General features: G+C 56.0%; 6 protein-coding genes across 6 annotated transcripts; 3 read left to right on the top strand and 3 right to left on the bottom strand.

Moving 5' to 3' along the window:
• Positions 1 to 156: 156 nt before the first annotated feature.
• On the bottom strand, positions 157 to 819 carry EsH8_IX_000058 (uncharacterized protein; the record flags this gene model as incomplete). The annotated part of the gene is made up of 1 exon (XM_083266394.1): positions 157 to 819. The coding sequence occupies one exon, from the start codon at positions 817 to 819 to the stop codon at positions 157 to 159; it is 663 nt and encodes a 220-aa protein (XP_083129959.1).
• Positions 820 to 4,212: 3,393 nt separating this feature from the next.
• On the top strand, positions 4,213 to 6,658 carry EsH8_IX_000057 (AP-3 complex subunit beta; the record flags this gene model as incomplete). Its single annotated transcript, XM_083266393.1, has 3 exons — positions 4,213 to 4,252; positions 4,313 to 4,455; positions 4,511 to 6,658. 3 exons carry the CDS (start codon positions 4,213 to 4,215, stop codon positions 6,656 to 6,658), a joined length of 2,331 nt encoding a protein of 776 aa, XP_083129958.1.
• Positions 6,659 to 8,106: 1,448 nt separating this feature from the next.
• On the top strand, positions 8,107 to 9,284 carry EsH8_IX_000056 (RTA1 like protein-domain-containing protein; the record flags this gene model as incomplete). Its single annotated transcript, XM_083266392.1, has 3 exons — positions 8,107 to 8,338; positions 8,480 to 8,978; positions 9,041 to 9,284. 3 exons carry the CDS (start codon positions 8,107 to 8,109, stop codon positions 9,282 to 9,284), a joined length of 975 nt encoding a protein of 324 aa, XP_083129957.1.
• A 600-nt stretch (positions 9,285 to 9,884) lies between these two features.
• EsH8_IX_000055 (uncharacterized protein) lies at positions 9,885 to 10,301 on the top strand (the record flags this gene model as incomplete). Its single annotated transcript, XM_083266391.1, has 1 exon — positions 9,885 to 10,301. The coding sequence occupies one exon, from the start codon at positions 9,885 to 9,887 to the stop codon at positions 10,299 to 10,301; it is 417 nt and encodes a 138-aa protein (XP_083129956.1).
• Positions 10,302 to 10,399: 98 nt separating this feature from the next.
• On the bottom strand, positions 10,400 to 11,681 carry EsH8_IX_000054 (NAD binding domain of 6-phosphogluconate dehydrogenase-domain-containing protein; the record flags this gene model as incomplete). The annotated part of the gene is made up of 3 exons (XM_083266390.1): positions 10,400 to 11,125; positions 11,295 to 11,468; positions 11,574 to 11,681. The coding sequence occupies 3 exons, from the start codon at positions 11,679 to 11,681 to the stop codon at positions 10,400 to 10,402; spliced, it is 1,008 nt and encodes a 335-aa protein (XP_083129955.1).
• Positions 11,682 to 12,860: 1,179 nt separating this feature from the next.
• EsH8_IX_000053 (uncharacterized protein) lies at positions 12,861 to 14,257 on the bottom strand (the record flags this gene model as incomplete). The annotated part of the gene is made up of 3 exons (XM_083266389.1): positions 12,861 to 12,891; positions 12,949 to 14,122; positions 14,176 to 14,257. The coding sequence occupies 3 exons, from the start codon at positions 14,255 to 14,257 to the stop codon at positions 12,861 to 12,863; spliced, it is 1,287 nt and encodes a 428-aa protein (XP_083129954.1).
• Between the last annotated feature and the right edge of the window lie 1,990 nt (positions 14,258 to 16,247).

The raw sequence follows: 16,247 nt of genomic DNA, 5'->3' as shown, positions 1-16,247 counted from the left end.
GTTTGGGGCTGGAATGGAGTAAATATTTAAATGTTTCGGGGGCGTCGCTGGGAACTACTCATCGCGCACGTATCAACATGATTGATTAAATTAAGCAGGCCAAAGTCGATACGGCTTTGGCTTCTTCCTCTTCAAATATGCATCCTTGTCGCACTCCTAAACGTCCCACTGGCCTGTCTGAAAGCGAAACCACCGGCCCAGCACCCGTCTCACCTCAACCGTCCTCCCCATCCAGACGCCCTCGTCCCTTCTCGAGCTCCCGCTCAGGACTGGCGCGTCATCCTGCAGAACAGCCCTGAAGTCCTCATGTCCACTCGCGCCCTTCGGCTCGACGATGACGGGCTTGAACTCGGTGCGTCGGCCAGCCTCGACGAGCACGGCGGCCGAGCTGCTGATGCCCTGCGCACTCCACTCGCTGCTGTCGCGATGAAGGCCAAGGAATCCGAACACGAGGAGCAGAGGCGGCTTGCGCTTTGCGGATGGCGATGGAAGATTCGGGGGAGGCGGCGTCAGGGAGTCTGAAGGCGTGAAGGCGGAGAGGTAGGCGCGAAGGTGGGTCACGGTTGGGATGAAGAGGATGCGGATGTGGCGCGCGACTGCGATCTGGTAGAGCGACGCCGAGAGGAGGGGTGGCGAGCGCAGTTCCTCGGGGGCCTGGGGATGTCCTCCGGGTGCCTGCCGCTGGATGTTTGATATGAGAGACAAGACGAATTCTTCCCGCGAGCAGCAGATGAGGAGCGTTGTTGGGTAGGCTTGAAAGGTGACGATATAATGCAGCAGCTCTGCCGGCGATGCTGGTGACAGAACGGTCGGGGCCATCGCCAGAAGGTTTCAAATTTTGTCGATCATGCTTCTCGGCCCTCTTCCGCGACTTGTTCGGCCGATATGAACAAGCGCGGTGTGTGTCCTGAGTTGTCGTTGGTGGGTTTGGTGAAGCTTGAGATGAGCCTGGATGAGCGAAGTGAAAGTATGACACCAAGAAGGCCCCACTTTCGGGTCGGCATGGTATGAACAACGCCAAACGCTGACCACAACGGCGATCCTCCATTTCGAACTCGCCGCATTGGCTAAAAATACCGATTGCTAATTACCTCCTTCTTCTCTTGCATATGTTGTAATTTTGCTATACTTGTAGCATATTCAAGTAACACAAACCATCGTCTATATGACTTAGTAATAGCACCAATTGCCATTCGGTGTAGATTAGACAACAGGTCTTGGAGGAGTTACAATGGAACAACAAACCGGAGGAGATTGGCTTGATCCGCATTCATTTGAAACAAATACTGTATCCTAAAGCCACTGCTTTATGTACTTGTTTTCTTCAGAAAAATCCCAATGGGCTAGAAAAAAAATTAAAAAATTTGAAGCACCGTTTGCCATTTCTGATCTGAATGAATTCCTTGTGAGATCCAACGCCACACACCGCTTGCTGTCCCATGCCCCTCTGTTCACCCACCTCCCGAAGACATCGACCATACGGTGTTTCAACTACAGGCTAAGAGTTGGGCAATATATCATCCTCCATCAATATGTAAAGCATTATCGGAGTTGGAAATGGGACACTCGCGCAGGTATACCCCCACGACATTATTTCGGTCAATCACTATCAGGGTCTGGCTAACTACACTATCAAATGCATCCTTTCTCGTCAACTGTTCGACTTTGACTTGTTCACAGAGAATACCACTCTAATACAGATTTCGGTAAGTTTTGAAGATGTCAATGATATTTTTTAGAGTCAACAGTGTATACAGTTTTATCAATATTTTGTAGTCTGTCATTACCGGACTTATTTAAATACATACAAGTTCCATTCCTTTCGATGCGAATCCAATCCTCGCCCCAACTCCAACTTGTCGCTAAATAATGACCTTCGGCAGCATGTGAAAGATTCAGAGATTGGTTGTCGAAAGAGCTTAGCAAGGGCAGCGGGCACTGCACGCAGTGCAGCACTTGGCCGAGGTACGGCCTCCCAAGTAGAAATGCAGACACCTCTTTGAGATGGTTAGCAATAGAACAATGGCCGCAAGCGGATGAAAGGATCTTTGTGAGACAAAAAGTAACATACCGGGTAGTCGCCAGCAACACCCATTTGCTGACAGTAGTTTTGACCAGGGAAAAAGCTGCCACAACCGTAGCTGTTGCCGATGTAGTCGGGCAGACAACCACACGCCACTTCTCTCTCCTCAACCGCTGCGGCTGTGTCCAAAGGTACAACAGCAGCCGTTACTGTTGACGCAGCGAAGAGGGAAACGGCAAGGTATTGGGAACGCATGTTGACGGACTGCTTGGTGCTGAGTAGGATAAGAGGTAGATAAAAGACTTTGTCCAGTTGGATCGATAGTAAGCACGCAATCTTGGTTTGGAAAGTTGGGGTTTGATACTCTTTATATTCGCTTTATGTTATTTCTGCTGGTATCAGTTGCATGGGTGAAATGTTGATGCCTATAGGATTTTGTGGGGTAGATTCCTTCGACCCTCTGTTGAGATCTCCATACGGTGAACAAGGTTTGTTTAACAGGGAAACTGACAGGCGACAGAGTATGTAGGAGAACTATATGATCCACAGTCATTTCTTCGTTGGGCGCATGTGGTCTAGCCTATATTACCCGCTGGAGATATTTCCCTGGAGAAACTAGCTTGCCCTATAGCCAAGACAGGGCAGCTGGTCAACTGAGGCCGTCCTGTAAGAATACGGATTCGGGGCCGGCCTCAGCTGATAATTGTTCCCGCAAATCAGTGGCTTACAAGGAAGTCAAAAATATCCCCGGTCTGAGCCCCCTCACAGTAGATTCATTGGGGCTTAGAGTGAGTCGAACCCAGTGAAATGGTTTCTACGATCTAGTGTAGCACTGTTACCCACTTGGACTCAAGGAAGAACTACGCCCCCCGACACCGCCTTTCTTCCCCGGTCTCATGTCGAAGTTCTTGTACCTTGATGCTATGAGACCACCGCCTCGAGCGCATCCTTGATTTGCGAAGCTTTCCAGCCAAACGAGAGTTTTCAAACAGAGACAGCTTTGACTGGGCGCATTTATAAATGTCATCAACGGATTCCGCACATGATATATTTGTCAAAACTGGGAATATACTGGTGGATTAAATGGCAAAACTTGCAATTCTGAAGGTTTGTTTTATTTTATTTAATGTTTCAAAAACCTACACCCATAACGCTAAAGCCGGGGCTTCAACTCCCTGGTAGGGAAAGGAATCTGAGAACATGTTGGGCTGGTTGTGTACTTTGAGTCTCCGCAACCATCCAATTCTTATTGTGAGATTCGAAGAGGATAATGTCTCGTGACATCTTATTCGGCAACAATTAAGTGTGGGCGTTGAATCATGGAAGGCGTTTGACGAATCTCATTTGGTCAGTGGGAAGTTTGCAGTCAAGTAATGGATGCTGTTGCACAACCATAGTGACGAACTATCAAACTCAGCTCGGCCACTTATTGTTGCGACGGTCAGCTGGCATCAAGCTGGGATACTTGCACCAAGAAGTCACTACAACCCAAGGTCAATTCACCTTTGATAGTCTCATTGTAATGTCACGAAGTTTGAGGTTGAAGTTGAGCAAAGGAATGCTTGGGTCGAATATTGCAACGTTCAAGATGGGATTTGGGGAGAAGACTAAGTCAAAGTAAGGCGACTTTTGTTTTGTTTTTTGCAGCGTTGGGGATGGATATTGGGCTCAATGAAGCACACAACAAATGATACCAGACCAAGCATAGCGATGAGAAGAACGAATGGATTCCGGGCAAAGCAGAAGTGCAAATTTTTTTTCCAAGTCAAATGCAAGGAAAAGTCACTTATATGTGTGATCAATATATAGGAGAGGTGCTTGGTGGTAATAAAGTACATCCGGAGCTCGTCAATAAAGTCCGATGCCGCCGTGGTGGGGCAGTGGACGTGCGCGCAACATGGCTTTAGCGGGGCAGCTCTCTCCAACTCAGCGCTGTTGCCCACTGAATTTGAGAGGGTTAGTTGTGGTTTGGACGGCCCGGACAGTCTGTAGTGGACGACGGTAGCCCACTCCGTTGCGAACAGCTAAGCAAGCACGTCAGCATCAGCCTCTCTGCCCCTCGTTGGCCAGGCTCAGCCTTCCAAGCACGAGACGAGACGTCATTTCCCTCCCTGCAACATCCGCCTCGGAGACCACGAAGCTCGACAACCCCAAGCACAAATTCCGGTCGGACCTTGCTGCCACCCGCCATGGAGTCCATCGCGCGGATATCCAGTCTGCTCGAGAGCGGTGCGTCTTCTGCCACCTCACCGCGTCGTTGTACCCCTCGCTAACGGCCTCCTCGTCTAGCTCGGGAGCTCACCCTCGACGCCGCCTCAGCGACGCGCAGCTCACGCAGCACCGGCCGCCCGCTCGACCGTACACAGATCAAGAAGCTGCTGGACAGTCGAAATGAGCGCGAGGTTCTGGACGGCCTACGCCGCGTCCTCTCGGTATGGAATACTCACTTCCGCTGCTGGCTTAGGCTAATTGCCCCTGGGTGTCTAGATGATGTACCGCGGCCAAAAGACGCTGCCCTTCTTCTCGTCGGTCGTCAAGAATGTCGCCTCGCCCAACATCGAAATCAAGAAGCTCGTCTACATCTACCTCATCCACCATGCCGAACAAGAGCCCGACCTCGCCCTCCTCTCCATCAACACGATCCAGAAATCCCTCTCCGATACGAACCCCCAAGTGCGCGCCCTTGCACTCAAGACCATGTCTGGTATCCGAGTCCCGGTCATCAGCCAGATCGTAAACCTGGCCATCAAAAAGGGCGTGGCGGACATGAGCCCCTATGTCCGCCGAGCTGCTGCCCTCTCTATTCCTAAATGCTACCGCCTCGACCCCACGCAGCTGCCGCAGCTCCTCGATTACCTGACCACTCTGCTTGGCGACAAGCAGTACTTTGTCGCCGGTGCGGCCGTGTCGGCATTTCTCGAAATATGTCCCGATCGAATCGACCTCATTCATCCACACTACCGAGCGCTGGTTAGGAAGGTTGTTGACATGGACGAATGGAGTCAGCTGGCCACGCTGAGGATGATGACATACTACGCGAGGAAGTGCTTCCCGAGACGGACGCGCAGTGTTAAAGTTCAGGAGAAGGCGGCCGACCTGGGCAACTTTTATGGTGAGGCTACGGAGGAGGGAGGTGACGAACAGCAAGTTGTCGTGATAGACCCGGACCTGGCCCTGTTACTCAACGGTATCAAGCCCCTGCTGCAAAGCCGCAACTCGGCAGTGGTGATTGCGGTCACGAGGTGTTACGTTGACATTGGAACGCCGGAGTATGTCAAAATCGCCATTGGCCCGCTCGTCGCGCTTCTCAGGGGACCGCAAGACATTCAGCAAGTGGCACTTTACAACATCGTCTCGGTTTGTTTGACGAGACCGACCGAATTCGTCAAGTACGCCAGCCATTTCCTTGTCAGGGCTACAGACCCTGCGCAAGTGTGGGAGCTGAAGCTGGAGATCCTGACCCTCATCTTCCCCCACGCGCCATCTCATACCAAGAGCCTGATTTTGAACGAGCTGGAGCACTTCTCCGGGTCAACAAACAAGGCTTTGGTGCGGGAGGCAGTGCGTGCCATTGGACGATGCGCGCAGACGGATTCCTCAGCGGCGCCGAGGTGTCTCCGTTTATTACTGGGACAAATCACAAGTTTGGACGGGACGCTGGCAGCGGAGTCGCTAACGGTCATTCGCCACTTGATCCAACAAGACCCCCAAGGACATGTTGGTACGGTCGTGCGGCTGGCGAAGAACCTGGACTCGGCGACAGACCCTCAGGCGAGGGCAACGATTATCTGGCTAGTGGGCGAGTTTTCGGGTCTCAAGGGCGAGGACAACATCGCGGCAGATGTGCTACGGATCCTCCTCAAGGACTTTGCGAGCGAAGCAGAGGTGGCCAAGGGGCAGATCCTCCTCCTCGCCGCCAAAGTGTACCTTCACCACGTAAACCGACTCAGCGAAAACAAGAGCGAAGATGAAGCAGCCGTCCCTAGCCAAGACGACCATCCCGTTGCCAAGCTCTGGGACTATGCGCTGCTGCTGGTCCGCTACGATACGTCGTACGATCTTCGCGATCGGGCCCGGATGTATCGAGCCCTACTATCGGTGCCCCAGCTGGCCACGTTAATGCTGTTGGCACCGAAACCGGCGCCGCAAGCTCCCAGCCCATCGGAGACGCGCAAGGGCTTCCTGCTCGGCTCATCGACGCTTGTTCTGGCGGGCGGGGGTGGCATTCACGGTCTGCGTGGCTACGATGCTCTCCCCGACTGGGTCTCGGACGGAGCGGAACCGGACCGGCGATTACGGGAGACCGAGACGATGCCGTCAGGTTATGGCGAGGAGAAGAGCGTGCCGGCGAGCCAGATGCTCGACAGCGCGGTGAGAGCAGCACCGACGAAGACCAACGGCCTCGTCGCTGGTGCTGGGGTTGGTGCCGCTAGCGGTGTTGGCGTCAAGACGCTCGATGATTGGCTTGCAGAGGGCGACAACGAAGTACAGCGTTCGAGGTTCAAGGCCGAGGAGGAAGACGACGAGGATGACGACGAGACGGACGATGATGACGAGGAGGACGAAGAAGATGAAGAAGAGGAAGACGACGACGACGAGGAAGAGGAAGAGAGCAGCAGCGATGATAGCGACTAGTCAAACCCACGATACAGCAGCATGCGATACCACTAATGTCTGGAAAACTGCTCTCCGGCGGAAGAAACCATAGAAACAATCAATCATGCAATTCACCCAAAAGTTATCCGATACAATACAGACGAGATGCGTATCCAAATCATGACAAGTGGTCGAGTGAGATGTTCAGGCAGTCGTCACGTCCATGGGCGCTTCATTCTCGGAAATCTCACCTCAGCTTTGGTTGAACATTCGGGTGGTGTAAACACGGCGCAACACCTCCGACGATTCGGCAAGACTAGTTGCTCCGACTGTCTGGGCCCAGAGTCTCAATGCTGCCGGTCCCCGGAGTTACGCTCCAACCGCTCAACGACGCCACGCGAATAGCAGGCATACTGTCAGAGCGAACCGATGAACCCGACGTCCCCCACAGTGTTCTCGGGTTCTTCAAGGTGTAGTAGGGCCAATTCGCTAGGGTTCCTTCTCGGTTAGGAGCTCGGGTGGTGGTTTTAGGCATCGCTTAGCCCGTGTCATTCGGATTCAATCACCCCCAGTCGAGTGGATTTGCTGCGGATCCGGCCAAGGCGCTAGCAGATAGCTAAGATTCGGGTGTTGGCCTTCGAGAATCCCCACCAACCTTGAAATGTCGCCTAGAGTCCATGGTGCTGTTGGCTCTTTTCACGGTCTTCCATGCTGAGATCAGAGCGCAGACGATCAATTCTCAGCTGCTCTGGAAATGTACGTGAACACTGATCAACCAGGTAGGACGGCTGGGAGAAACCTCCGCCGCGTCAGATTTCGCAGATACAGCATGGCATTGCTTACAGACTCATCTTATTGGGCATTCCGTCGAACGGACACAACATCCAATGGTCATCGATACCTAAAGTCTGGAAACGGACGCGCTGCTTTCCAAATCGGGAAAGCTAGCGGGCCCTCGCGTAGAGGTAGAGGATCTTGGCTCTGGGCTTAGCGCTGCCGTTTGCTGCGTCTTCTCTCTCGCAGAGATGCCACCCATCCGTGACCCGTTCGTTTCGTTCGGTTCTGTTCGGGTTCTCGTCACAACTGGTCTAGACTCCACCGCGCGCCCCTCCCGGCCGGAGGAGGCAACGCCATGTAATAGCTCCCGTGCCCCCGTGTATGCGTACATATGTAAGACGATGGACGTCGTTTGCGTCCCCCGGTACCGTTTCTGCCCCGTCTCTGCGTCTTCGGCTTGATTCATTTCTTTCTATTCTTGGTCACTTCACTTAAAAAAGTGTTCTTTGACGCCGGCTGTTTCGCCATCCGATCGATCAAGGCCAACTTACAACAAAGGAGTTAACGGGGAGGCTTTTGAGACTAAATAAAAGCGCGCGACCGCCCAGGACCATCCCGCATTACGTCGCGAACGCATTTGCGTCCCAACCTCCAACTGTCGTGTCAGTCCGAACAAGCACCCATTCCGATTACCACAAACAGTCGTCAACATGTCGGCCAACGACACCACAATACGGCGGCCCTTCCGCGAGTGCACCGAAGTCTCGGCGCTCTGTCCCGTCGAGATGACGGTGCTGTCTTACTACCCCAACTTCGGCGCAAACCTTTTTTTTGCCGTCGCTTTTGGCCTGGTCGTTCTCGTGTCGGCAGGCATCGGGACGTGGAAGCGCACCTGGACCTTCATGGCCTTTGTAACAGGCGGCTGCGTCTTGGAGACAGTTGGTATGGACCTCCCTGCTCGGCTCTGAACCCTGAGTATCTAAACCATCCCAACCCGCCACTGGATGAACCCCTGCCCCGTGCCCACCCCCCCGAATTGGATCACGAACCGGAACATACTGAACTAACATGCTTCCCCCCCAGGATACATTGGCCGAGTCCTCCTCCACCAGAACCCGTGGAGCAAGGACGCCTTCCAGATGCAAATTTGCACCATCATCCTCGGCCCGACCTTCATCTGCGCCGGCATCTACCTGACCCTCAAGCACGTCTCGGCGAATCTTAACCCGGCCCTCTCCCGCATCCGCCCCCGCCTGTACCCCCTTATCTTCCTCCCCGCCGACCTCACCTGCCTCATCATCCAGGCCATCGGCGGCGGTCTGGCGGCGGCGGCAGGTTCGACGAACAAGAAGCTCCTCGACGGCGGCAACCAGGCCATCATCGCGGGAATTGCGCTGCAGGTCGTGGTGCTGGTGCTTTTCGGCGTCGCGGGCGCCGACTACTTGATCCGGGTGCGCCGGTGGGCCAAGGGCCCCGACGCCGGCGTCGGGAACCTCGCGCTGTACCACGACAGGAAGTTCAGGCTGTTCATCTACGGCGTCACGCTCGCATATGCATGCGTCATGACCCGTTGCATCTACCGGTTAGTTGGAATCCCCCCTCCTAGACAAACGGGAAACACTCCGAGTGCTGACCGCGAGACAGTGTTGCCGAGATGGCGGGCGGATGGGGCAACCATATCATGCAGGACGAGGCCTCGTTCATGGTCCTCGACGGCGGCCTCGTGCTCCTTTGCGTCACACTACTTACCGCGGTCCACCCGGGCATCTTCTTCCCCCCGATGGCCAACTCCCGCAAGGCGGCGGCGCACATTGGCGAGAAGTCCGAGGAGACGTCGACGACGACACCCGAGAATGTCAAGATTGAGTCGGGCCGCGAGTCTGCGTGAGAGAAGACGAGAAAACGTATTTAGATGAAGGGGTGAGAATCGAAATTAGACGGATAACAGGGAAGGTTTTTTTACTTTTTTTTTCTCGTTACATATCGTCCATGTGCGATGCTCCGAGGTTTCTCGGGCACTGGCGTTTAGAATACAAACAGACCTCGTCCCTCTTGAGTTTGGTGGAGCTGGGGCCCGGAGATTCTCTTGAAAAGATTCGAGACTCTGGGCTGTGCTCCAATGCCCTTGGATCGGAATAAAAGATACTGTTCACCACTCACCTGCCGTCGTGCGTGGACATCTACCCCTGCTGTTCTCCTGTCAAGGCGCTTTCGCGTCGCTTTATTCAGCCGCCCAAGTTCGACGACCCATTGTTCGAGTCCGTTGTCCATCACAACATTCGACCAAGAAATCTAGCTGTTCGGCTTGGAGATGGTATATCATCTGCGCGTGTTCATCCCGTCCTCTCAGACTCAAAAAGCGAGAAAAAGATGAAAAGAATAGAGCCAAAATTCCGATTATACAAAGTCCACTGCTTGCATTTTCCCCTGATTGCCCCATTTCAACATACAAATCCACACATACATACTAGGCACCCCGATTCCAATAATGTGCGTCACAGATGTAGTCCACCACATCTGCGTCCTCTGCAACACGCGGCTCGGCAAGCCCCGGCGGCGCATCATCGAGCGATGCCCCGCCGCCGACGGGCCCCCGGCGTCTCCACACTGCGGCGTCCTCCGAGACACGGTCCCCGGCCCCTGCCCCGCCGACCCGGCCCTCCACCCCTCCGGCCTCGAATTCGAGGTCCTGAAGACGGCGCCGGCGTACAGCCTCATCGAGCCCCGCCACCGCCGCCCGAAGCCCAGAATGATTCGCTGCGAGTTGTGCGTGGACCACCTCGGCGAGCCCGAGGCGGAAGCCAGGGCCAGGTGGTGGCGGGAGGAGACGAGGGCGCTGGTGGGCAAGGACAAGCGGCTCACGCCCGGGATGTCGACGGCAGGATGGTCCGATGTCCTTCGGTAAACAGTCTAATTTTGGCTTAGATCTTTCTTCTTCTTCTCTTTAAATGCCTTCTAACTTTTTTAAACACCCCGGCCCCTCCAAGTGGAAGGCTGTCCTGCTCACTCCCGGCCTCCCAGGTATCGATACACGACCGAAAAGTCCCGGCCCTTGCACTCCTCCTCCGCCTCCGCGGCGGCGTACACCTCGGTCGCCTTGCCCGCCAGCTCCAGCCGCGCGCCCGCCTCCTGCGCCGCGACGACGGCCAGCCCGAGGTCCTTGCGCATGAGCCCGATGCCGAAGCCGCCCTTGTAGTCCCGCCCCGCGGGGCTGCCGTCCACGACGCCCCCGACGGGGTTGTTCACCTCGCTGGGCCAGCACTTGCCGGTGCTGACGTTGATGACGCCGGCGAGGACCTTGGGGTCCAGCCCCCACCGCATGCCGAGGTTCATGGCCTCCGCCGTGGCGATGTTGTTGATGGCCAGCAGGTAGTTGTTGGCCAGCTTGGCCGAGAGGCCGGTGCCCTGCGGGCCGCAGTGCAGCACGCGGCGGCCCATGCGGAGGAGCGTCGGCTCGATGCGCGCGAGGTGGGCGGCGTCGCAGCCCAGCATGAAGGTCAGGGTCCCCGCCGTGGCGCCGACGACGCCGCCCGACATGGGCGCGTCGACGAAGACGCCCTGGCCCGAGGGCTGGGCCGCCGCGACCGAGGCGGCGACCTGGCGCGAGGACGAGGGGTCGATTGTGGAGCAGTCGATGAAGATGCGCTGGCGCGGCGGGAGGCCGGCGAGGATCGAGGCGTAGACCGATTTCACGTGGGAGGGCTCGGGGAGGACGGTGATGACGGTGTCCTGGCTGGCGTCAGCACGGGTGTCTTGGGTGGTTATTTTCTCTTGTGTGCAATTATAGGCATTGAGGGGGCGTAGGCATGCTGGAGTCAAAACCAGTAGGGCTGGGGAGAGACAATTGACATTGCAAGAGCAACAGAGAGTCGAAAGGGAGCAAACGAGACCAACTCACAGCATCCGTCGCCGCGTCCCCTGCGCTCTCGACGACGGTGACCTTTGCGCCGCCCGTCTGCGACTGCTCCATCTCCTTGGCCAAGCTCGAGACGGCGTCCTTGTTGACGTCAAAGATGCGGATGTCGTCCTTGGGACTCAGCTTCGACTGGAGGTTCTTGGCCATTTGGTAGCCCTGGAAGGAATCAGTATACAGGACGAACAATCATTGTGACCCCTGGCCCTTAGGCCGTTTCGTGACAGCAAAGGCCAGGAAGATCATGGGGATGGGCGGGCGCACCATTTGTCCCAGGCCGATGAAGCCATAGCTCTCCAGCCGCCGCGGCGTCGTCGCGAAACCCCGCCGTTGGACGAGTCTCAGGGTCCGTAGTGTCGAAAGTGCCCGCATCTTGAATGGCGAATCCAATCCAAAGTCAATCCCAGAACCAAGAGGGATCCAGGCTAGAGGCAAACCGAAGGAATAATGATTCTAAAAAGGAGCGCTCCCGTCCTTTCAAGGGGCCTTTTCTCCCCTCCCCCTGTTGGAGATGAGGCACGCATCAGCCGAGCCTACCCCCCCAGCTTCCCAGACTGCGGGGGAGGGTCATAGTTATCCGGGGAGCCGGCCATTGCCGGTGTTAGCCATCCGCGTGCCCACCCCTCTCCCTCGATGATGCAGGCGGGCGCGGCCTTGACCCGAACCTGACCCGAGACTATTTCCCCATGCGTGGCGCGCGGGAGCGGCCCCCCCAGATTGGAGAAAAGAGGGCCGGTCTGAAGGGGAGGGCGCTAGGGCGTTAGTGGGTTGGGTTGCTGTGACACCCCGACAATGGAATGGTGGGTGGCAAGGAGCTCACAAACTGAGAGAGCCCACGCCGCGGATTGGTATCTGACATTATGTGCTGGGTGGCCGTTTTTTTCTTGTCGGCTAGAGTTATCCCAGGACCGTTGTAAAGGACCGTTGTAGGCGGACCCATACCTTATCAAGTCAATGTCATCTGTTGTTGTCTTCTATGACCACGGATGCCCCCCGGTGACTGAAGCACCTCGGTTACATGCGGACTTTCCGTGAGAGCCTGGGCAGCTCCTAACAACACACCCCGAATGATGGTATAAACGGAGCATCCTGCAAGCCGGTGTTTCTTTACTGCTCATCTCAGTTGGAGAGATACAAGGCATTGCGACAGTCGAGTCAACATCACTTGCAAAGCAGTCACCATATCCCATTTCCACGCCCGCAAGCAGAGACAAGCACCTAAATGATACATCAATTACAAATGCCTTCAATCCTGAACCGTGGCTTGACCCTCCCGCATCCCCCCCTTCGCCATAGGACGATTCCAATGTACACTGAGTTTGTTCCCACCCAAAGATTCCACAAACAAAGAGTGAAAGAAAGCCGGCCCGAGTCTCCTCGGGCTCTATCTGGGTATGAGCGAAAGGCAAAAAAAGATATAGAAAGGGTGCTGTCGGGTCTGCTATCCTCGCAATGTACACGGAGTGATCGAAAGTTGCGAGCTCCATGCCCAGACCGCCTTAAACCTGCCCCCAGCCGACCCTAGGCGTCCATGTCGACTTGACCGACGGCTTAGAGCGAACCAACAAAGTAAGAGAATGCACTGCGAAAGACGAGTTAGTTTACTTGGGTTCGCTTCGAGAGAAACATGTCAACATACCCAACAGCGAGCGACACCGCACTCAAACCGAACAAGGCCCGGTTTCGTACGCGCAGCTTCTTGACCTGAGCCTCGGTGGTCTTGGCCTTCTTCGACCTCGGCTCCTCCCCATCAACCGCCTCGTTAGCCTTCTCGTCCTCGTCATCTCCCTTGGAGATCTCCTCGGCTCCACGCTTGCCCTTCTTGTTTTTGGAGCTGTCCGCAGCCTCCTCTGACTGGACGGCAGCGGCTTCGACCATTTGCTTAGCCTCAGCGATCATGCGAGCAGTCTCCTCGGCAGTTGGTGGTGCCGAGCTCAGCAGAGGGAGCTCTAGTGACACGGCAGTGTGTTTGGTCTCGTTTCCGTCCTCGTCCGTCTTGATGTCTTGGTCGACGACAACCTTGGCCTTGGGATCCGCTTCTCTGGGCTCAAACACAAGTACCGGCTCGGCCTCGACGGTCTTGATAACGGTGTCCACTTCCGCCTCGGCGATCTTGTCCTCGGTAATTACACCGTTGACCTCGAGCTTGGTAGCTGTGGTGAGGGTGGGCGTGGATTCACGGGGCTCGACCGAGTCGGCCTTGGTTCTGCGCTTTCTGGGGGATCGGACTGGTCTGGGAATGGTGGTGCTCTTGGACGGGCTAGCTGAGCGGCGAGATCGGGTGCTGCGGGGCAACGAGGTCGGAGTGGGAGGCGCAAGTTGCGGGTGCGCCTTGAAGAGTTCGAATTTCGGAGGGGCGGTGATCTTCTTGGGGGGGCTGTCGGGGGTGTTGGAAACAGCAATGTTGGCGGGATCCAACAGGGCGCGGATCCACGGTGCGATGCCGTACTCCTCGGCAAGGGTGAGGGCGTAATCAGGAGGGATCCAAACGTTGCCAGCCGTTTCTTCGGGGCTGGTGGTGGGAAGGGACTTGATGTACTTGCGTTCCGTCTCCTCTTCGGCGGCCTCGGCGTAGGGGAAGGTGGCCTTGAACATGCCGGTAGCAGATACAAAGCCATCGTGGCTTCGGCGCATCAGAAAGTAGCTGTTCGGGCTAGACTTGAAGATGCCCGAGACGATGCCCTTGGGCAACGGCGCGCGGAGATGCGCGTAGTCGAAGACGCCCAATGCGGCGCCGTCGCCATCCGGGAGGTTGACCATCTTGGCCGTCAGTTGTGTCTGGCCGAGGCGGCGGCGCGAGACGAGGTCGTTGTCTGCGGTCTTTTGTCAGCTAAAACTCCCAGCGCAACTAATCGGGTCTCCCTACAGAGCGGCACATCTTCAAGCATGAGAGGGTTGTGCTTCGTGGGCAAATGCCGCTCGATGGAAGTAGCTGTCGCGGAAGGCATTTTGGCGATAAACTGAGCAAGAGTGCCGATTAAAATTGGGTACGTGAAGCGTTCGCGATACGCGTGCTGTAGCAACCGGGAGAGATATTCTCGGGGTCGCGTCGATCGCCGGATGGAAGGGCTCGGCCGAGAGAGAAAAGACTAATCGTCGCGTTAGTTTTGGCACGAGTGCGAGCGCATCGGGGCGCGCAAAAGGCGAGGTGTCGCTTACTGGGACTCGGTAGAGCTGGAGTTGCGCAGACGTGACGTGACGGTCTCGCGTAAAAAAAAAAAAAAAGTTGCAGGGGTGACGGTGAGGTCAATGGAAATATTAGAATTGACTGTAGGTCAACGGGAACGGTGTCCCAATATGGGGGAAAGCGCAAAGGGCGACGGATGTCTCAAAGGATGGGTGATGGAAGATGGAGGGAAAAGGGAGAGACGAGACGGGACGAGAGCGACGACCTGTGAGGAGGAAGAGAGGGACGGCGAGCGGAAGCAAAGATGGGCGTCGCGCGCGCAAATTGGAGCAGTAGCAGCACCAGGACCTCAGCGAGCTTTGACAGAGACTTTGGGGCAGCAGGAGGGTCCTCCAGTCCTCGATTCGTTGGATTAGATTAGAGGAAGGGGGGGCTGCGGGCTCGGAAAGCGATGGGTAGAGGCATGACCCGATCAGGAACAGCTTGGTACGCGAAATAGGCGACTACTTGATTTCTTTGCATATTTGTGAGAGAGTCAAGGTACTGGCCTAGCACTTCTACCACCCGCCGCACCTGGTGACCACCACCTCCCCGGCGTCTTCCCCGGAAAAGCCATAGGGAAAAGGGGAAAAAAGTGCCCTAAGAAGGAATATTATCTGATGCGACGGTCCCTTTTTTCCCTTTTCCCGCTGCGCAACCCTGGTTCGTAGGGGCACGACTCCGTGCCGTTCGGTTCCTGTCTGGGCAACCGACGGCCTTCATCACACGTTTCCTCAGTCTGGCATCAGAGCTTCCCCCCCGGTCCCCAACAGTTCTCGTCGCGAACGCGAAAGCTCTGAGCACCCTGGGCGCTGTTCGCAGCGCGGAGCGGGGGCAGTGAGAGCCACAGCGCAAGGGGGCCGCCGGTGGTTTCTTCGAGCGTCTCCCTCTCCCGCATGGATGTTCCCTTGCCGACAGTTCTTCGGTGCACCCATATGGAAAGTGGCAATCGTCTGCAGAGCCGAGCGCGGGGGGAGCCGATTGCACTGAGCAACGGGCGAATTGCCACCTCTCCTCTCCTAGCCACTTGGTGCAACCACGTCTGTCGTGCAGCTGCAGCACAATCGATAAGGCGGGAGGACGGCCGGGAGACGATGGTCCGGTAAAAGGAACATGCATGTTGCCCTCCTCCCGCCTAACCCACCGCATCACACCACATCTCGTCAGGAACAAAGTATTGGCCTAGTGTAGGGAGCAGTAGTCAATCATTAGTGTAGCTGGGCCTTTCTGACCTAGGTAGACTGGAGCCGTAGAGCCGGATCGGTCCAGGAACCAAATGGAGACGGCCAGCACTGGCATGGCAACGAACGGCTTGAGAGGTCGAAACCCACACGAAGTGTCATCCCATCAGCTTCTATCAATTTTGCTAGCCAGCCGAACTGGATTGTTCTGCTTCTAGTGCACACTACGAGCATCAGTTTGACCAGATGGAGACGAAACGAACGTTGCCCCGAGGCGGCGTGGCGGCCCAGAACAGTGGTCAGCGCGCTCGGAGCACAAGTGAATCCACTGATGCATAAAACGAGCATAAAGCCCTCATACCGGTAGTGTTGTCAGTCAGCCTGCGAGCAGGTGTGTTTGCTCGGGCACTTAAGATCAAGACCCCCACCCTGCTCAAGGTACCTAGCGATGCCAAACAAGCTCAATGAAGAACCACCCATCTACGGTAGAGGGAGCTTCGCGGTTCCTTTTTCGTACAACGCTGCCACCCCGCATGAAGCACTGGCAGCTGGCTACCGACTTCCGTATGCCACAGCATGCGTCTCTTCGAG

Source organism: Colletotrichum jinshuiense, chromosome 9 (genome assembly GCF_051148585.1).
Source record: "Colletotrichum jinshuiense chromosome 9, complete sequence".
NCBI lineage: Eukaryota > Fungi > Ascomycota > Sordariomycetes > Glomerellales > Glomerellaceae > Colletotrichum > Colletotrichum jinshuiense.
Note: the sequence above shows the minus strand (reverse complement) of the source record. Positions and strands in the feature narration are given on the sequence as shown.